This window comes from Rousettus aegyptiacus, unplaced genomic scaffold (assembly GCF_014176215.1).
Source record: "Rousettus aegyptiacus isolate mRouAeg1 unplaced genomic scaffold, mRouAeg1.p scaffold_m13_p_6, whole genome shotgun sequence".
NCBI classification, from domain to species: domain Eukaryota; kingdom Metazoa; phylum Chordata; class Mammalia; order Chiroptera; family Pteropodidae; genus Rousettus; species Rousettus aegyptiacus.
Genome location: NW_023416309.1, coordinates 76,015,184 through 76,038,048, shown reverse-complemented (window position 1 = coordinate 76,038,048; position 22,865 = coordinate 76,015,184). Strand labels below are relative to the sequence as shown.

The 22,865-nt window shown below is 33.1% G+C and overlaps 1 protein-coding gene across 1 annotated transcript in view; it reads right to left on the bottom strand.

The window, feature by feature from the left end:
* The window catches only part of UBE2G1 (ubiquitin conjugating enzyme E2 G1), an 84,748-nt gene that overhangs the window by 22,017 nt on the left and 39,866 nt on the right, over nucleotides 1-22,865 (bottom strand). Inside the window, exon 2 of the mRNA XM_016138806.2 lies at nucleotides 6,705-6,807. Within this exon, the coding sequence (XP_015994292.2) occupies nucleotides 6,705-6,807 (103 nt within the window). The remainder of the gene's footprint in view (nucleotides 1-6,704; nucleotides 6,808-22,865) is intronic.

The following is a 22,865-nucleotide window of genomic DNA, read 5'->3' as shown; positions in this document are numbered from 1 at the left end:
ATGAGGTAGTAAATTAGAAGCATAATGAACAGGGCAATTTGAGTTTAACAAGTAGATGGGAAGGTGCTGGCAGGAAGACTAGAGATATTAGAAAAAGAAAAACTGAGAAATTAGAAGGGCCTAACTAAGAAAAAGAAAGAACATCTTTTCCTTCTATACAGAAAGAAAAATAGATCGAATATAGTACAGCTATCCAGGGGCAGAAAGGAAAAATGACAAATTTTATGCTTGCCTTATTGGCTTTATCTTTCATAATTTATAAGATTATCTATTGAAGGGGAAAAAACACGAACATGAGGAAAATGAAGACTGGAATAGCTGTCAAGAGTGCATTACACCAATAAATAAGTCTATCTTCTCTGCCTATGTTACCCTAACTGTGTAAGTAGGTGCCAAAACTAGCCTTAAGACACATTGATTATAGAGACTAGTTTTTCGAACTGTGGCTGCAAAACTAGTTAAAAGTGAATCACTAACCAGTTTTCTTCTTAAACAAATAAAAATAGAACAGAAAACATAGGTGCTTATCACAAGTAGTTGTTTCAATTATATAATCTACATATATGTTTCTATTCACTAAGATGTATCTACCTAAGTATATACTGGGTCAGTATTTAAAGTATTTCTGATTATGGGCTGTATTAAAGGGAAGAAAATTGAAAGCCACAAATGCAGAAAACAGCCAACAATCAAAGTAAAAGAACATCACAACAGCTGTCATGAAGCCCATGCACTTTATTTCACTAGTGAAGTTATTCTTCCTTATTCAATTAGCTTTCCTAGGTCCCTGCATTTTGATTGATTAGATCCACTTAAACGCTTTACATTAGCTGATTGGAATCTTTATCATGAAAAATTACCTAGTCTCTTATTTTCAATCTTTAAAATGTCAAATTTAATTAACGGGATTATTCTAAAACACTTAAAGCACACAATTTTCACCGTCTCCAATTCCCTCACACATTCTGAACCAATCATGCTATTCCTTATCATTTTTCTCTAACAGGTAGACTCCTTAATATCTGTTTTACCTGTAGAATCCTACTTGCTTTTTTTTAAAAAAAAAAAAAAAGTCTTGTCCAACTTGCGGGTGCAAATTTCTAGTGAATACCTAAATTAGCAAAGAGGAACTAAAAAAACCCGCAGGGTTCAAAACATTGTTAGACTAAGCACTAACATGCTACATATTCACTGTTTTTCAAATATACAAAGATGCTACTGTGATGAGCAAAATGAAAGATTATTAAAAGCATCAATGAATTAAAAATCTTTTCTTCCATTATATATTCTCTTCATCACAGGTACTAATAATAGTACAATTATTAGCATGAGGTTAAAAAGGGGTAGGTGATCACAAGTTTCCCATTGAAACAGGTTGAGAAACCTAGACCTAGTTCAAGTTTCTTCCACAAGGTCTTCCTTACTGTTTTTGTATTAAATTTTAAAAATCTTACAAGGATCAGATCCTATCATTCTGTCATATTTACTTTATTTAAATGATATACTATACTCTGCTGAAATTTTGCTCGGCATTGTTTTTATGTATATTCCTGTTGATACCTGTTTCTTGTTCATTTATTTTACCTGACATATTCCATAATTTATTCATTACACTCTTAAGACATTCAATTGCTCCCCTCCTTTCTTTACTTTTACAAGCAATAAAACACTGAATATTCTGAACACTTCTTTGGCATAGGGTTTTTACCCTAGAAATGAAAATGCTAAGACAAAGTTTAAGTAATTGTTCAGTCACACGGCTAATAAAAGTAGAGTCAGGGAGCTACACAAGATAGTCCCTAAATCCCATGTTCTTAAGCACTAAATGATAAATGATATGGCACTGCCACTGATAAATCAATTTCTAAGCAGTATAGGCATGAGGTTCATTCCCTCCAAAATTTCATTACAGAATATATGGCTTGTGCCCCTATGTCTTAAACAGAACTATAAAAGAATTTTGTTATTTTAAAAGAATATTAATCAGAGAATTTGGTTAGTCATAACTCTTCATTTTCTATACCCACTCAAGATAAGGCAATACTACAAAATACATATAACCTAAGATTCTCCAAATTTTTTACACCATTGCCAGTGGTAAGAAACAAAACGAAGCACACTTCTTGAACAGACTAGCCATTAATGATGAAAGAAAAAGAGAATAAGAGGTAAAACAAGGTGTACATTCATCATTCACTAATCTCAATTTATAACCTTTATAATTACAGTAATAGCCAGGTCTAGACTCTCTTTAAAAACCTACTGCCACTCCTACCTAAAATTTTTATTACTGTGGATATAGGTGGCTTTCTCCATACTGCTTGATAATCAGTCTGAAAATAGCAAGTATATCATACCAGTTTCAGAATGTCTTTCATAAAAGTCTCAAGAATCTATTCTTAATAGCACTAGAAAAATTAATTAATGTACAGAGTAGTAATAAAAATTCAATATTGTATAAATATAATGGCTAAATTAATACTCATGGCAACTATCCGTCTCAAATAATGTTCGAATATACTAGTTACTGACTAGATTGTAAAGAGTGTGGACTGCGTTCTAGTGACTAAATGAAGGCTAATGATGCCACCATGAAATACCACACCAGCTTTCAAAGAATTTTAGTACAGTATCAATTCCATTATTATATAAATTATCTAATTATTAAGTGGTGAATTAATCACTTAAGTCTGGGTACCATCTGAGCCCACATTAACTTACTTGCAATCCTATATCCTCCTCCCCTATCATCAGCCTATGTTTCCCTTCCTAGACAGTTACTTATGTCCAAGGTTTATGTATTCACTTCCGACAGCACTCCTCACACTGGGAAATGACCTCTACCCTCTTCATTCTACTCAAGTTAACTATAAGAACACCAGTAATTTCCTACTGTTAAATTAACAAACACTATTAAATTCCTGATTTTCAATACTTGATTCTTAGTAGCATTTTAGAAAGCTTATTCTATAAAAACTTTCCTTCCCTTATATCTTCCTGGCGAATTTTCTCTGCCTTTTTCAGAGTCCTGCCCTCAGCACATCTGCTCTCTCCTCTATCCCCTAAAGCAAAGGTTGTTGATCTGCCTACTTCAAGCAGCCATGGGCAGCAGCCCCCAAATTCCCAGTGCATTTTTCATGCTACAGACAAAGACATTTTTAAAATAACATTGTTAAAAACATATTTTTTTTTTGTGGTAAAAGTAAAATACAAGTAAGCTGAGAGAAAATAAAATCTGTAATCCCAAAGTTATTATACTTATCAATTTAATGTACATTCTAAAATATTTATTTAACTGGCAACTCCTGATATCAAATTCCTCAATGGCCATGCTTTGTCCTTAGGACAAAAGATAAATTCAAACTGTTTGCCAGTGTTTATAAATTTCAACTAGGGGGTGGCTCCATAGTGTAGTGGTTAGCACATCTGCTTTACACAAAGGTCCTAGGTTCACGCCCCAGCTGGAACCAAGGACCATACTCCAGGTGCACCAAGTCCCGGGTGCATGCCTCTAACATGTAAGAGGACACGACCTGCCTTCAGAGATCCAGTTCTTAAGGGGAAATGGCAACATCCACAGGTCAGGGGTGGAAGAGAAGAAATGGGGGGGGGGGGGTTCAACTAGCCCTCAATTCTCTTTCCAACCTCATTTCTTGAAATTCTTTATACTCACTTTAATCTGTTGCCATGCCCTTGTTCCAGCCCTTATTTCCAGGCCCTATGTATACATAGTTCTCCCTATGAAATGCTTAATTCCTAGCTTTCCTCCACTTACTCCCATCACTCACTGCCTTTGTCAGAATATCAGTCTAGTTAATTCTAACCTTGCTGCTGACAGTCCAAAAAGCTCTTCCATCCCATAAAATTAATCAAAACCAAATGTGGCAATATCATTCATCTTGCCAGTTATTGGGTAAGGAATGAGCAAGTGACTCAATTCTGATAAATGAGACAGACAAGAGGCAGAGTCTGCTGGAGAGCTTCCAGAAAAAAAAGGTTTCCACATTGCATAAGAAATACATAAAATCCAAGAAGAAACTATCGTCTCTTATTTCTTTGGGTGATATTCTGAAATGCTCAAAACTGCTGTAACCATTTTGCTACCTGTGTTAATTATTCAAAGTATTCCAAGCCAATTAAAATCAAATTTCTGTTGCTTGTAGCCAAAAAGCCTACTAATACAGTTACTGACTCTTCAGCTCCCATTTTAGTCAGCTTTTCCTCTGGGAAAAATTCCTTGACACATTCAAAACCTGCCATGTTCCCAGTGAGTTCTCTCGATACCCCATGCCTATCTTCATCATGGTTATCATCAAAGTGTATAAATGACTATGCAATAATCTGTTTTCCCAAATAAAGTATAACCTTTTGGGAACAGTAATTATTAGCTAATTCAAGGTCATGTTCCCAGCATCTAGCATAAGAATGCTCAAAAAATATTTGAGAACTAAATGAATTAGTAGTATGAATGTCAATGTAACGCTTTACTTTTCAACCATTCTAAGAAAGATATTACCAAAAAGGGATAGCCTAAACTCAATAAATTTTAAACAATAAATCTTAAACCTCTTTTTTGAGGGCTTTAAAAACAATTTTATAACTTGTGGCATACAAATTTCAGAAAAGATCATTAATGCAAAGGTAATTGTATCTAGGTAATTTTGGATGACTATTAAAATGTCTTTCACTGCATTTAAGGCTTCATTACTCACAGGATGATCAAAGTACATGTGGCACTGAGATTAACTATAGCCCAGGAGCCGCCAGTGCTCTCATTAGGAAGGGACAATGTGGAAATGGCCATCAATTGTCTTGTCAGTAGGTCCATACTCCAGAGGAACTACCACAAACGCTTCTGCTATCCACATCTCAGATCAACAGCCAGTACTTTTAAAATGTATACTGAAGGCCAGAAATAGGTTTTTATTAGTAGACATAATGACCTATTAGTACAATGAATATTAAAAAGTGGTTCTCTTTGGTGAGCTGATATTACACAAAATATATATGGACCAGCTAATAATATTTGAGATATCTGCCACCACTACATGAAAAAAATGTTAAGAATTCTATGAGGTCCTTAGAGATGGAGGGCAAACCTGGATGCCTGACCAATCCTCTATACAGACATCAGTTCAGAAAAATTTCTCTCATCTCAAATCAATTGTAGGAGTAACAAAATTCTACCAGTGGATGTTAGACTGTTACCGTCTCTACCCTGGGTAAACCTTCACATGTGTTTTTATTGCAAAACCTAGAAAACCAGGTTTTATGTATGATTTTGTGTACAAAATTTGGAAAGAAATTAGCTTTGAAATATTGAGGCTGTGGGGGAATACATCTAGGATGGTTTTCAATGGCTACTGTTATCTACCAAACTAACACTGTGATTATTTTGAGTTTTTTAGTTTGCAGCAATTACTAATGCAAACATACCGCTGGAAATACATCAGCGAAAATTTTGATTGGCAATAGGTATGACAAAACATAAATCATTTTTTAGACTACAGAAAACCCCAAACAAAATCCACGATATTATCTCAACTCCGTATGTTATATACCAGTCTGCTCTGGTACAGAAGTAGCTCTGAGTTTTCTTTTCCATTACATATTTTATAGGATAAAAAGGAATTGTCATCTTAAAACACCTAAAATGAAACTACTTGACCATCACAAAAAAATGTATCCAAATTCTTGCCTGCTTAGTACCATCATCAAGGACCACACACACAGTTGAGTGAGGAAGTATAGTCCCCAGGAAACTCAGATCTAGGTCTGTCTCTGTTGTCCTTCAGTTATATGGCTTTGAGAAAGTCACTGAACTTTCTTCCAACACTTCAACTTCTACTAAAAGTATGGAACTTGTACTAGTCAGGTTACGAGGTAGCCATGAACCCTCTTATAGAAAAATATTAGTAAGATCAAGTTAGTCTACAAGCACTCGAAGCAAAAAATAAGACTGGTTTTAAATCTAGAAATGTATTACATAAAACAGTTAAGAAATTCCATCTCTCTTTTTCTGTTGTTCTTTGATACCACTACATTCTGTTGTCTGTCTTTATATCAATTAATAGTGATTAATTAAAAATGATTAACTGTAACAATCACTTTTATAAACTGGGAAAAGGTGACCATCAGTTCACTTTAGGGTGAGAAGACCTTAGTTCTAACCAGTATTCTGTGGGTATCTAATTTGAGAACCACTAAAATTGATGATCTTGAAAGTTCTTTCCAGACTGCTTAAAACACTGATATGTACATTATGGTCCTATATGAAATCTCTCAGGTGTAATATTATGCTTTAATTAAATTTATAAAGTATCTTTAAAACTATAATGTTCCCTTTGGAGCCAAAGCACAGTAAGCACAAGGGACAGGAAGAGGGAAGAAGCATTTCTATAAAGAATTTTCTTCTTCCCCTATCCTGCAAAAACTAATCTGATTTCTGGGATACAAATAAAACACATATATATAACTTCACCTTAAAGTTAACTTTTCTGTACTGAAACTATTATATATTTAAGAAAGCAACAGGTTTTAGACATTAGTTTCAACACAAAAACCTAGACATGATCACTCAATAAATACTAAACATAGCCACTTTATCTGCTCTTTAAAAAATAATTTCACTTGTTTGCCAAAAACAGTTTACATTTCAATTAATTAAAAGAGCTCCACTTTGATGTCAGTTCCACTGTACTTACTAAAGTGTATCTGGAGGACCAATAATAAGGACTTCCCATCGGTAGAGATCATTGTCATCTATTAAACCTGCCGAAAAGCCTTCCACTGGATTTTTGTTGAGTTCTGTGGAGAAAGGAAAATTTGATCAAAACTTTTAAGCACATAATTTTCATACAACAGATAAATTATAAAAGTTGAATATACATATTATAAATTCTAAGCTATTAAATGGATATACCTGGATCATTAACAAAATGCTACCTGATGACCAAAATATTTCCTACTCTGTAATACAAGGAAGCAGTAATAGGGAAAGTAAAGTACTTAGAAAATTAACTTCTACTGCCTTCTTACTTCTACCCTTGGTTTCCAGCTAGGTTCTTACCATTCTAGGTACCCTATAGTGCTGCACAGAGGTACAGTGGTATAGAGAGCTTATTAGAATGCAGATATCCAGGCCTATCTCCTAGAGAAGCTGCTTCAGAGGGAGATCAAACCAGTACCTCTCTGGTAATTCTTACACTGTGGTCTTAAGGATGCACTTTCAGAAACACCAACGGAGTGCCTAATACCTTTTCATTGGAATTTACTGAGCTTAACCAACCTTCATTTATACTAATAACATCTGTATATCTATTTGACAACTCCTCTGTAATCTTGGGGATACACATGTGTGACTCTCAGCACAGAGAGAGCAGAGAGGCTCTATGTATGTCCTGCCTGTATGTTGACCCCACTGCCAGCCATAGCTTCCAGCACACGAGAAGAGCTTAAGAATAATATGTGGAGCCTACAGTCATGAGATTTTCCCCTTTCAGATATAGTGCCCTGGCATAAATGGAGGCTGGGGACAAGAACAGAGGCAAAGGACTAGTGAGGTTAGGGGACATAGGCCAAGAGGGGAACCTTAGAAAAGCAGGTGAGAAGGAGTGCAAAGGCTAAACCGTTCCTAGAGGCAAAGGCTTAATAAAGGAATGACCTATTGATAGTGCGTATCATGCAAGGAATTTTTTTAACAGCTTTACTGAGGTATAACTGACATTCAGTGACCTCTACATATTTAAATTACATAATTTGATACATATTGATATATCTATACACCTGTGAAGCCATCACCATGATGATGATAGTATACAAATGTGTGTGTGTGTGTGTGTCTCACCAACAAGAAACTCAAACAGAAAGCACTGACTGGCTGAAGCTGGGAAGTGGAGAGAAAGCACACACAAGAGGAGAGCAGCTCAGAAAGACCTTGCCTTAACAGGGAGTCTTAACAGGTTTGTAATTCCCGTATAATTCCTGCCATTCTCTTCAGGGAGCTCAGTCTAATGATAAAAGTAAGTGTAACAATTCAAGTAAGTGCTATAAAAGACTGAACAAAGTGTGTTGTTAACTGAGAAGACATTAATTTTTTTTTTTTACAGAATAAGAGGTGGTATTATTTCAACTACGATTTAACACCCCAGAATGTCAGTAAAACAGAGAGCCAAAAGTGAAAATTTATTTATATTTAAACATGAATAGCTTCTTTTCTCAAAATTTGAGGCAAGATATTTTATAAGTCTAACATTTTTATCTAACAGGCAAAATAGACTTTTATAAATAGTTTTAAATCAGTTCTGTATTTCAAAAAACAAGAAATGCATTTTTACTTTTAAATAGCTATTCTTAGACATATATATATACACAAAAATACTGAAAATGTAAAGACATTAAAACAAGGATTGGATTTTAATCTTGTTATTTGATTATGCATGCAAATATTTACTCTGTGCTAACCACATTGCAGACATAGGGAAAAGAGCTCAAAGTCCCACTTTTACTGCCAATTGAAGGTAGGGTAGAGCACAGACAACTGCAAAATGGGCAGTTATTTTCTATATTGCATCTCATTTTCAATCTTTTTCTAGATAAACACTATTATATTGCTCAGACCATTTTCTCCAACACTATATACAACAGTCTTTTGAAAGATGCTATAATGAATCCAGAAATCACCTAGTTGTTGCACTGTCCATCAGAAGTCTAGTCACATTTTATAAATGTAGGTGGATAAACTCTGAAATTAGTATATATGGTCAAAATTATTCTTAAAAGTTTCCTTACTATTCCCATAAGGTATATCATTGATTCTCACTTTTCTAAGTTCTTAAAATATTTTGCACATTCTTTTCACGCTTTTCTTCTACAGGAGTGACTATGTCCACTGCTCGTTTCATGGAAGTAACACAAAAGGAATACTGAAGAAGGTCCAACACCTCACTTTTGTCATGGCTTTTGCCTTTAGCATGGTTCCTCAAAGGTCAAGAACCGTGGATATTTAACAGGTTTAATCTACCTGTAGTTTCAGATCGTTCCCATACCTTTATGAATGGTTCAAGATGCAGTTCGAGTACTATCTTCCTCCAGGAGGCCTTCCCTAAATAATTTACAAAATAATCTTCTTTTGACTTCCTGTTAATTATACTTTTGGTCTGCATTACATCACCTGGCACTTAACTGTAAGCTCCTGATTCCCACAGAAGTAAACAGACAATTACAATGTATAGTAAATGCTCCAACATTACTACAGGAACTTGGAGGGGGCACAAAATTATAATTATAAAAACACATAAATAGCTTCTAAAAAGAGATGAGACATCTGAAATAAGACAAAAGATTTGGGTGAGAAAGTACAAGGTTTAGAAAGAGGAGTATACACAAAAGCTTGAAATATGGAGATTAGCATATGGCTAGAACAAAGTGGGGGTACAGATGCAGTTCAAACTAGACAGAATGTCAGGAGCTGGAGAGCAAAGAGCCTTTGTAAGCCATGTAAGTTTTGACTTTATCCAGAGGGCTATGATAAGCCTCTGGGTTTGTGTTTTGTTTTAAAAACAATGAAGGAAACCTCATGAGATTTACATTTTCAAAAACCAGTATCTTGCAGTGTTTGAAAGATGACACAGAGTAAGACCATGGGTGATGATGATAAACTTGTACACAAATGCTTATATAGCACCATTACTCATAATAATCAAAATGCAGAAACAACCCAAATGTCCGTCAACAAATGAATGGATAAACAAATTATGGTATATACATGCAATAGAATATTTGGCCATAAAAAATGAATGAAATACTGATATACGCTACAACCTAAATGAACCTCAAAGACATCAGGCTAAATGAAAAAAACCAGACACAGAAGGTCTCATATTGTATGATTCCTTTGATATATCCATAAAAGGCAAATAAATCCAGAGACAGAAAGCAAAAGATACTGATGGATAGGGAGAAGGAGAAATGAGGTGTGATTACTTAATTGGTATGGGGGGGGGGCATTATGAAGTGATAAAGTTTGAAACTAAATAAAGATGGTAGTTGCACACTGTAAATATACTAAATACCACTTAACGATATACTTTAAAATGGCTAATTGTTATTTGAATTTCAATTTAATTTTTTTTTTAAATGACAAACCAGTTTCTGTACAGAGCAACTGGGTAGGAGTCTGTTCATTTTCTGAAATGGGAAATAAATGATAATGTGCTGATTTGAGATGTGAGAGGAAGAAATGATGACAGGTTTAAGTTTTAAATGCCTATGTGGTATATACTACCCTGAACAAGCTCAATCCCTTCTGATATCAGAAGCTAAGCAGGGTCAGGCCTGGTTAGTACTTGAATGGGAGACCACCTAGGAAGATCAGGTGCTGTAGGTGTAAAAATAAATAGATAGATAGATAGATAGATAGATAGATAGATAGATAGATAAGGAGTTGTAAACTTATACGGTCCTTGCAATCTGTGAGGTCAACCAAAGGTTGCTCTGCCTAAAAAAGTAATAAAATAAATAAAATAAAATAAAATAAAATAAAATAAAATAAAATAAAATAAAATAAAATAAAATAAAATAAAATAAAATAAAATAAAATCATGCTTTAAAAAGAAATCTGAGCTAACAATAAAGATTTGGATGTTATCGGAGCATACTGATAACTGAAGTCATAAGACTGACATCACCCAAGGATGACCATTAAGTGTAAACCACAGAGGATCTAACTGAATGAATTCTGGAAAATACCAATATTTGGGGAATAAAAAGAGGATACAAAAGCATCTAAGAAGGGTAAAACGAAGTAGAAAGAAAACAAGGAAAAAACTGTATCAAAGAAGCCAAAGGAGATGCATTTCAAGGAGAAAGTTGCCAACAATGATAAGTATACACTGCTCAGGAAAGAGGGGTCCAAATTCAGTCCACTGGGTTTGGTAAAAAGAAGGAGAAAGGCTGCCCTAAGCATAAGTAGTTTCAGTGTAATAGTAAGGCAGAGGGGTCCATGCCGTGCAGGTAACAATGAGCTGACAAAAAGAAAGTGAAGTAGAGAAATACAAGTAGAAACTTTTTCTACAAGTTTGTGGGTGGGAAAATGTAGGAGCCATAAGTAGATGAAATTCAATCAGGTTTTTTAATGGGAAAGACCAAAGAAAGATGTTTAAACATCCTATCTGCTTTTAAATGTTGATAGGAATACCATTACTACATTAAAACCCTATTGGATTACAGATATAAACAAATAATAAAACTTAACTGAAAGAAAATATAGAATTTTTAAAATATAATCTTGGCTAGAGGTGGCCCTCTTAAGCAGAACACAACACTCAAATCGGATTATACTACACAAAATATTTTCAATCCAGTATAACAGTTTAAGTATAAATGAGAGACTGGAGAAAACATCTGCAACATAGTAAGTAAAAATCTAATATCCTTAATATAGTAGAATCCCTGTAAATCAAAAGAAAGGGGAAACATAAAAGGGTATAAACACAATGGAGAGAAAATGAAATAGGTAACAAAAATCTAGCCTGCTTAAGGCAAATATTTAAACCAAGAAGTGCCCTGCTTGGGTTTCTACTGTTATTTCCTAAAATATTTCGGAGAACTTTTAAATGTGAGAAAGATGAAACAACATCTTTCCTGAATGTTACCTGAACACAATTACAGTTGGAAAGAACTAAATTTAGAGCTCTCTTTCCCACAAATCATAAATGCTAAAATGGTAAAATTCCAACGCAGGCAAAACTAATCAATTGTATTCGAAATCAGGTCAATAGTTATCTTTTTTTCTTCTGGAAGGGGCAATGAGAGTATTATCTGGGTGGAGACATGATAGGGGACTTCATGATAGGGTGCTAGTTAATGGCATGCTGTACATAATTTATGCACTTTATATGGGTATGTAATACTTCAATTTTTAAAACTCAGTAAATCATAGAGTGTCACATGATTGTTACATGAGTTATACATGCATGCTGTGAATCCAGAAATCAGAGTGGTCCTCAAACCATGAATAAAAAGGAGACCAAAGACAAGGAAATGTCCTTGAGAATAATGATCTGGATAGCTCTAAGTAATGCAAGATAATGGATGAGCAAACTTACTATGATTGAGTCATTATTCAAGAATACGACTAAAAGAGGAATAGGAAATCATTTGAAAAGTAAAAACCCTATAGTCTTAAACTTAAATTGGAAGAATCAGTATGAATTCATGAAACAACTTTAAAAATTCTGAGCTCTGTTCACTGAAAAAGCCTATAAAATTGACCAACCCTGAAGTTCCTAGAATATGGTCTCCGAATATGATTAACCCTTAAAGTGACAACAGCTCTTCAGAAAAATGGCCGATTCCAGGTCTGGGGCAGGAAATGTTTTAAGTTCATCTCATATATACCAGATAAAAAAGAAGCTATTAGAGAATATTATGGTCTTGTTAAAAGGACTCAGCCAACTTGAAAGGCCCCACTAGCCAATATGGAGACAATCTGAGAACCGGTAGTTAAACATATTTATATTTCAATCCATGAGTTTATATATAAGGAGTGATTAAAAAAACAAACTAATTGGTCACCATTAGGGGATCTAGCAAACTATTTCATTATTTTGAAAACATATTTAAAAAGTAAAAGCCAAATGTTATTCTTCCTTTTTTTATCAATTATCAATTAATCAAAGAGAAAGTATTAGTAACAAAAACTATCAAATGAGGTACCTCCCTATAAAAACAGTCCATTTAAAAAACAAAAAATATTTGCAACACTGACATATTGTCATCTTAATCTAGGCATTTAAAAAAGAAAGACAATCAGACATTATGTCTCCTGATAAACAATCACCACTTACATCTAGTTCAAGTCACTAGACATAATTACCAATTAACATAAAATACAGACAGAAAAATATGTTTAAGGACATCTCTAGAACACAATTAGCAAAATCTACACTGTGGGAAATTCTAAAGCGCAATGTCTGGAATCTTCAATAAATACACTGCAAGGAAAACAAAAGAAAAGACTAAATTCAAACTTTAAAAAAATTTATGATACGAGTGAAAATGTGAAGGCTGACTAAATATTAAGATATTAAACTTGTTAATTTTTTAAAGTGTGGTAACAGTAATGTGGTTTTTATCCCCATTTTAAGAGATATATAAATATTTAGAGATATTGAAATATTTACAAATAATGATAATGTTTGGGATATGCTTCAAAATACAGGATAGGGTAGAGATACATAAAACAAGATTGGCTGTGACCTAGTAACTACTGAGGTTAGATGGGTACATAGATACATTATACCAATCAGTCACTTTGGTATTATTATATATTTAAAATTTTCTTCGATAAAAGCTTTAAAAAAACAATGCTAAAAAGGCAATCTAATGTAGTCTAAAATAATGTTTTTATATAAATCGCATGAAAATAAACCTTCACTGAGCCTCAGCAAAAATACGGTCTCAGAATAACATTCAAAGACTGAAATACTGTCATTTTATACTTGAGCATTAAAAAAAAATAAGCTATTTTGGACAGAAAAAGTTGAAAATCACATGAAATCACTTACATATGAGATATAAACCTAAAAACAACAAATGAACAGGACGAACAGACTCATGGACATGGAGAATGGACCAGTAGTTACCAGAGAGAAGGGGGGAAGGGGAAGGTAGACGGGGGGGAAAAAAATTTAAATAATTTCTTCAATGAAAAAACCTCTCACACAAAACAGAAAATAAGCTATTTTAACTGTAAATATGCTTTACCAAGACCAATGGCTACGTTTAACAGCTACAAAGCCAAATACAAACTGATATTTATAGCCTAGCACTGATTTTCCTTTGTGTCTGGGTAGTTTTGTCTCCTGTTCCAGGGAATGTGCATTGCTGTCAAGTTTATTTATATAACACACAGCTGGCTGTAAGGTGCATTTCTGTAAAGTGACTATTTTTATACTGGCTTCATTTTGAACTTTTGAAATCACAGATAGAACCTTTTATCCAGGTACTATCTAATTACTCCTCCTAGGTATTGAGTTGGTTTGTCAAAATAATTTTGACCTTACTGTCGGAGAAATAAATTGCCATATTACTTTAAAACATATAAATCATTACGAACCTAGTCACAAAAATTAAACTGGGAAAACATTCTTTACCTGCAAGGTTCCATTAATTAATATTGAAAAAAGTCATGTATCAGCAAACAACTCAAAGATTTATTTATATTTCTTCTGTAGATGGTAAGATGAATCAATTTAATCATCTTTACATATTTCTAGTAAACTTTAATGCCAACTCTCTCACTAGCTCTATCATCTTAAACAAGTCTTTTTTTTTTTTTTTTTTTGAGTCTCATTTCCTCATCAATTAAGTATGGTAAAACCCATGGTTGTGTTTGGAAGATGGGTGAGAAATATTGTATATGTGAAAGTCTCCATCTTAGAGTACAATAAATGTTAATTGTCTATTTTCTTCCTTTAAAATTGGTCATTAGACTACAGGGTGTGAAAAGAAAGGAATAAAGTCAGTGTTCTTTAGAATCTCAAGAACAAGGCCATACCTTATCTATGTCTTTTGGGAAATACTACCCACCCCCAAACATCATACTCATTTTTTTCTAGTAGGAGCTGCTAAACAAGGACCCCAACCTCTGGGCCATAAGAATGAAGGAATGAATGAATACCTGACACAAACCAGGAGAATGAGATCTTCCGGAGGATTTTTCTTTTCAATTACAGTTGATATTCAATATTATTCTATATTAGTTTCAGGTGTACCACATAGTGGCTAGACATCTGTATAATTTATGTATTAATGCCCCCAAATAGTCTAGCACCAACCTGACACTACACAGTTATTACAATATATTGACAATACTCCTCTGCTGTACTTTATCACCTCCATGACTATTTCATACCAGAGGATTTTTCAAATTGGAATTAAAGAAGAAAAGAAGTCCCAATCCATGGGGAAGCTGTGTTTTAAAAGTCTGCCAGCTGCCAACAGCCATAGTTCAAATCTTGAGCTAGTATGTGACAATAAAGCCAAAATAGAGTTTAAAAAGCAAAAAGCAACAAGAAGATCTTAACACAGAATTCTAGTTTCTTATATCTGGTATCACTCTCTTGCTCCAACCCCTCCATTAATTTTGTTAAGAGTCAAACTTCCTTTTTTGTCTAAATTTATTCTAGTCCAAATCCTGTCACGACTGAGTACCCTTTTCTGCAAAGAGTCATATTTTTAAGCTTACGTTCCCACTCGATCTCTAGTCAATTTCCCCTCTAATACTTTTATGGCAGTGGTTCTCAACTTTCCTTTTACCTTCCACCATGTCACACAAGGGGATACAAGTGGTTCTCAGCAGAAATGGCAGTGTATGATCACCCCCATGGTGAGTGAATAAGGGAGTCCACCATCTGAGGGTGAGAATCATTAACTACTTTATTTCAATCTGATTTTAAGTATTGCTCAAATTAAGGTTTCTATATATAAATTTTCAAAAACCACTTTTTTATTTACTATCTAACAGGTATCTCCTCACCTACTTGTTTTTGCACAATTAAACTAGTTAAGTTACTCTAACTTCATATATCAACACGTGGAGTTTGTTTTCCTTTGTATTCACCTGCACCCATGGTTTCAGCATCTCAAAGTTAAGTTTACTTTTTATCTCCTTACCATCATCCCTTATCATTGATTTCATGAATAGGCCTCACAATGGAACTTCTTTTAGCATAATGAGGAGGTTCTTAAATCTCTAATCCAATTCATTTCAAGTTCACTTCAACCACCTAATAATACATACAGGAACCAGGAAGACTTCAGAAAATACCAAAATATAATCTCTCATTTTTAAATACCTGAAAGAGGATATCATAAAGCAACCAAGGCCTTAAAGGCAAGCTAGAAGAATTAGAAAAGAAATGAAAATAAAAAACAAAGATAAGAATTACTATTACATTAGAAATGAACAAACTTTTGGGGGGGAAAAAAACTAAAAACAAATCATGGTCATAACTGAGAAATCATACCTTAAGTGAAAACATAAAACAAGTATACAGTTGAACAGAGTAAAGATAACAAGATTTATATAAGTTCAATTGATACTGAAGAGATTAGAATATAAAAATGTCATAAATAAAATATATGAAACACTCTTATAAAATAAATAACTAAATATGCAGGTTAAAAACATACTCTACAACCCAGGAAAAAACTGGTATAGAATAAACAATACCAAAACATCTGTCAAAGAAGAGGCAATTAGCTTTAAAAATAAACAATATCATGTGCATCTAGGCAGAAAAAAAAAGCTAATCAAATATTAGTGGGTCATACCTATAATTGAGTTAACCTTAGATTACTCCACAGTACTCAATATAGCTAACAGTGAATGAATACTAAAGAATTCTGAGAAAAAGTGTGATACAGAGAAACCTAGAGATGTTGAAATATGATGGCAATAAGCATTTACAAGTATTATGAAGTTAAAGACTAAGTGGCACTTTTTGAAATAACTGCAGAGAAATAAATAAAAATAAAGAATTTTATAGTAGAAAAAATGAAAAGAAAAAACCAGTGTACTTACTAACTTATTTAATGCATAACTAAAACTAAAACAACCATGAATGGTTAAAAGCTTTTAAAAATATAAATCGAATAATGTAAAAATAGGATTACCAAAATATATATACATTACACATGTGTATATATACACACATATATAATTAGAAGAAAGGAGAAAAATGAAGGAATAAATGTATGTGTTTACTCCCTCATCCTGGTTATCAATACGTCAGTGGGTTCTGCTAGAAGAGACTCAAAACTATTTAGAGGTTTTTATAATTCTCTTCTCTCAACTTTAGCAATTAATTTTTTCTTGTAATAACAAACATCTATCTGCGGTTCAATCATGTTTTCAATAGTACCTGCGTTTTTTTTTGTCAAATGCAACAAGTTTAAAATTTATAAATGGCATACATATTATAACTCCATATTTCCTACATGCATATTTGTATTAAAAGTTATCTGGAATGATGTTCATCAAATGTAGAAGATGGTTATTACTAAGCTGATAGTTTCAGCTTTCTTTACTTTTTTTAATTATAAAAGTCATTTATTATAAAATAACAGGAAGATAAAACAATCAGTAACACTATCTCTTCATCCTTCAAAAATAACCATTAACACTTGGTTCCTCTGCCCACTTTTTTTCCAACTATAAATAATACTCCATAAAACATCCTTGTACTATCCTTGTGTATTTGTAAAAGTATACCTGGAATTTAAACTTCTGTAAGTCAAAGGAACATGCACATCATCCACAAAAAGTTTATTTCAATTTATATTCCCAGAAACGCTGTGGGTTTCTATTTCCCTACAGCATTGCTAACATTGGGTATTATTCCTTTACCCACTGACGATTTCTATTTCTTACAGAAATTAACCTATTTATATCTTTTGCCCATTTTTACATAAAGTGATTCAGCTTTTTCTTATCAATTTGGGTGAGCTCTTTAAGCACTGAGGCTCTTTATAATTGCCATTTTTGTTTTAAAATGTTCTTGATTTATCTTTTAAAATTTTCATTTTTCACTAAACAGACACTGAAGTAAAATAAAGAAAAAATAGTCTTCATGGTTCATGGCTTGTCACGCATAGAAAAGCCTCACTCCCTCAAGTCCAGATAAAAATTTTTTTGATTGCTTTCTATTAATAATCCTATCTTTCTTTTTATTTCAACTACTGGCCAACTGCTTGGCCATAGTCTGGTTCCTCATCTGTAAAACAAAGATAATTGTATACTTCATAAGTTCTGTGGGAGGAATACATTTATGCATGTGCAGTGGATGACCTAGTACCTGGCACATTTTATAATTTATGAAAATATAAAGATATAAATCTACCTCCTATCCACCTATCCCCACTATTAACAAGTTTTTCCAGGGTGTTCTATTAAATCCTCCTTTTCACCAAGATTTGAAAGTTAGGTATACCTTGGACTTGAAAGCAGGTCATCCACTTCTAAATTTGCTGCTTCTTTCTATTACAGCACTGAATCGTGGCTTTGATTTCAGATCTTCCTGTAGTAACATTTCTTTATTAATTGTTTAATTCACCCTAAAGTCAATGAAGAAACTAAAATAACCCACAGGCATAGAGCACCTCAAAAGAAAAAATCCCAAATAATTAAAAATTAAACTCCCTAAATTTCTCCAAATTTTCTACAATACTTGATTTTATAACTGGAAAAGCTTATTATAGGTAAAGAGAAAGAAGAATGCACTAATGTTCGATTCTTTTAAAAAATATTGTAAAACAAAGAATTGTGTGTGTGCACATGTTTTTAAAGTCTCTACTAGCTTTTCAAAGACTCTATGGCTATGATAAAGACTGTAGACAAATATTACACAATGCCCGAATAAAATATATGACAGACAGTCAAACCTGTAAACTATCTCCAACTGAGAGGAAGAGCAGATCTCTAAAGTAATACATGAAAAAACTGAATTTAACCCTAGAAAATAAAACAGGAAGAAGTGCTAAGGCTAGGGGTAGATAGCCACTGACCATTTAGATAGCAAGTAGTTCTTAAAGCAATCTTAAGAAGGAAGTGGATCCAAAATCAACAGAAAATATTTCCTTTACTAATTAGTGGTTTGGTTTAATTATATTCCATTTGCTTTGAAAAGATGAACAATTCACAAAGAAATTGGAGTAACATATACCATTAAATGAAGACTAGGATAACATTAATTAAACTATGTAATGTCCCCTTCCTATTGTTGTCTTCCTTACCTCCTCCCATTTCCTAGGTAAACTCTATAAACTCAAAGTTACAGAACTGTACAGGATTTAAGGCCAAATGCATCTGATATTTACAGCATCCAAACTGCAATCATTTATTTACTTAAGTCGGCAGCCAGTGATTACATTATAAAAATGTGAGGCACTGTCATGCAAAAGTAAAAATCTCTTGCTGTGTCTTTAACTGATTGATAAAATATTTTTAAAAATTTAAAAGCTGCATGCTAGTGTTATCAATCTAAATGACCAGCTTAGTCAATTTAGGTTTTAATTATTATTGAAAATCTTCCAAGTTAAGAAAGTCATATCCATCTTGTGCTTACAGGCACTCTAAGCAAAAAGTTCTTTCATAGTCTTCTTCATAAATGAAGAACAGGTAGGCAGATATTTTTTAAAGTGTTTATATAGATTCAAAATACATCTCAGAATTTAAAATATTTCATTATAAATACGCTAAATTTTAATTAGTAAATTCGCTATTTATAGTTGTTTTAAATTCACTATAGCTATAAATATCTTGTATTCTAATCTGGTAGGCAAAAATATAACTTACTGCTACTTTATTAGTGAGGTGAGCTTTATTTTATATGCTAGGTACAATAAACTAGCATATCTTCTTATCATTTACCTGTTTTTAAAGATTTAGCTTTTACTTAATTCATTTATTAAAATTATCAATTTTTAAATATTATAGTCAGCTATATATCTTAAGTGTTTCAAACTTTCAGTTGATTCTCTGAATTTTTAAAATAGATAATTGTTGGTAGAGTATTATTTAGTTGCTTTGTTTCTATTACCTATGTTTTACTTTTGCTTTGTTTTCCTGCATTGCCTAGAACATTACCAAAATACATGAACTACGGTAGTGATATATATCCTTTTATTATTCCTGAATTTTAAATATACATACAACTACTGTTGATTTTCAACAATTATTACTTGGACATTAAAACAGTTCCATTCTTTTCCTATGATTCTAAGTTCTTTGTTGTTACTGTTTAGTTTTTTAAAGGTCAAGCACAAATGGACGCTGGCCTTTTTCAAATGCCTTTTCAACATACATGTAATTATTGATCCACAACCACGGTACTAGTTCTTCTTTAATATATTAATATACAGTATCAGTAAGAATAGGAATCAGTATCTTAGCAATCCTAAAAAGAATCTGATTAGTTATTTACTATATTGCTGGTTTCAACTTGCTAAATTTTTACTAAGCATGTTGGCGTCCATACTGGGATTGGTCTAAAGTTTTCCTATGCTGTCAGACTTTGATGCCAGGGTTATAAGAGACTCAAAATGAAACAGAAGCTTTACAAGTTTTACGATAAAGTAATTAAAGTGAGCTAAGTACCAGAATAAACAGATCAATGGAACAAAAACAGACTTTGGGAATTTATAGAATTGTCTATTGAGGGAGAGGGGAATATGTCCAAAATTTATATTCGCATTATAAATTTATGCATAATATAAAATTTATCAAAATAATTGTTTTAATTTTTTTTATTCTTTGACTAAGCAAGACATGAAATTCAAAAGTCATAGAAGTCAGAGTGACAGTTTTATCTACAAAAATATATAACTACTTGAATAACAGGAAAAAATTACTAACATATGACCAAGTGTTAATCTATATTTAGTATATGGATTCATATAAGAAATACAGAAAAAGAATGCAAAAATAAAAATGAGTAATGTAAATATACAGTAGTCTCTCCCTTATCCACAGTTTTGCTTTCCATGGTGTCAGTTACCCATAGCCAATCGTGGTCTGAAAATATAAAGGGAAAATTCCAGAAATAAACAACTGATAAGTTTTGAATTACATTCCATTCTGAGTAGCATGATGAAATCTCACACCAATTTGTCCCTTTCGAGCCCAGGACACTAATCATCCCTTTGTCCAGCGTACCCATGCTGTATACGCTCCCCACCCATTAGTCACTTAGTAGCTGTCTTGGTTATCAGACTGACTGTCATAGTATCATAGTACTTGTATTTGAGTTACCTTTACTTTACTTAATAATGGCCCCAATGTACAAGAGTAGCTATGCTAGCCATTAGATATGCCAAAGAGAAGCCATAAAGTGCTTCCTTTAAATGAAAAGGTATGTATGTATTGGGGGAAAAAACATAGTATATATAGGGTCCAGTACTATCCTCAGTTTCAGGCATCCACTGAGGATCTTGGAACATATCCCCCTCCCACATATAAGAGAGGACTACTGTTAAGATGTTCTAATTTATGAATGCTTATTAAAATACAGTGTTTATTTCTGGTTCTTCCACTATTTCCTCTAAGTAGGCCCAATCCCTCTCTTCCATAGGGAGAAAAAAATAATCTAAACTGGCAGACCATGCCAGTTCCAAGCCAAGATTTCTTCCAGAGGAAAATAATGGGTATGATTATATGGAAATAGTAGTGATATATTGCTACTAATTCATTGTCTGGTATATCTCCCCATCATTCCTTAAACTCCTCCTCAAACTTTTCCCTAAGTTGATGCTAACAGGTTATGTTCCTCAAATTTTAATCACGATTTACTTTCTTTGTATATGTTTTTTTCATTAACAAAAGGAGAGAACCCTGTTGCCTGATCAGAAATGACATGTATGCAATATAACCTTCAATGAAAAGTATGTTATAATAATCTCCACATTAAGCAAAAAAAGCTTCTAAGAAGATGGGATAACCTTTGAAAATACAGGGGAGTCTATGTAGGAGGCCTAGAAAAGCACATACATACAAATAATATGAAAGTGATAAGGCTTATGAAGAGAACCAGAAGACAAGAGCTTGACTATGAATCAGTCACGCAGGTTCAGGACTTCTCATCTCTGGTCATTCCTTTCACTTACTTCCAGTCCATTCAATGTAAAGATCCATCAATTCATCTATCCCTGACATTTCTTTCTTCCCAAATGTCTCTAGTATCCATCGACTTTTAGCACTGCTATTATCATCATTAGTCTAGGTTTAATCTTACAATACGATAAAACTATCCCAACTTTTCACTCATACTGAAGGATGTCTTCTATATTTACTGTAAGACTGTTTCTGAGGATGTTATTTATTATATTCATGTAGTACCTTCTTTATGAGGAAAAACATTCAGGAGAAATGTTCTAATCTCAGTAATACTAAGGTTCTGCAGAGCATGTAGTTTTATTTTTATTTGTATCTTATTTATGTCATGAGTTGTGTAACTGATTAAATCTGCCTCTACACTTTGGTTAAAAGAAAGCTTAAGAGTCAGTTTGCACCAGCAGTAAGTATACAGAATTATTTGCTATATATCTTTATTATAATCTAATTCTAACAAACACTTTATATCCTTATTTTTCCTTTTGCTTACTTCAAATTGATTTGTTTTCATTTATTCATTTATTCAAAAACTTAAGCATGTGATAGACACTGAGGAATAGCAATGAACAAAACAGTCCTTGCTTTCTTTGCTCTTAAGACAAAAGTCTTAAGGATCTCTCATTCTAGTGGGGAAAGATACAAATATATGTCAAGTGGTGATACTTCTGTAAAGAAAAATAAAGCAAGATAAAAGTGGAGAAGATAGGGATATGGCATAAGGGTGGAAGGTGGGAGTTTACAAAACATTCAGATAGGAGTGCATGTAAATAAACATTTAAGTATTCCAAGAATCCCCATAAGCCACCACAAACCGCTTTTTGAAAAAGATAGTCCAACAACTCATCGAACCAAAAAAACTTAAACAACACTTCACCTCTTCATTTTCCCTACTCAAACACATTTCTGGATGACAGTGATGGTTGCACAACAATATGAATGTGCTTAATGCCCCTAAATCATAGACTTTAAAATAGTACATTTTATATTTTACCGCAATTAAAAAGAAAAAAGCCTTTCTGATCCTTTACTCTCTCAATGTACATAACCAAATTTATTAAGACAAACTTTCCCTCTAAAATCTAGCTCCATCTCTATTTCCCAGAATGACTGACACTCTGAACACAACCTGGGTTTATGAATTATACTTCTCCCTTCCCTTCAGACTTCTCTCCCTTAGGCTTTCGTGATTTTC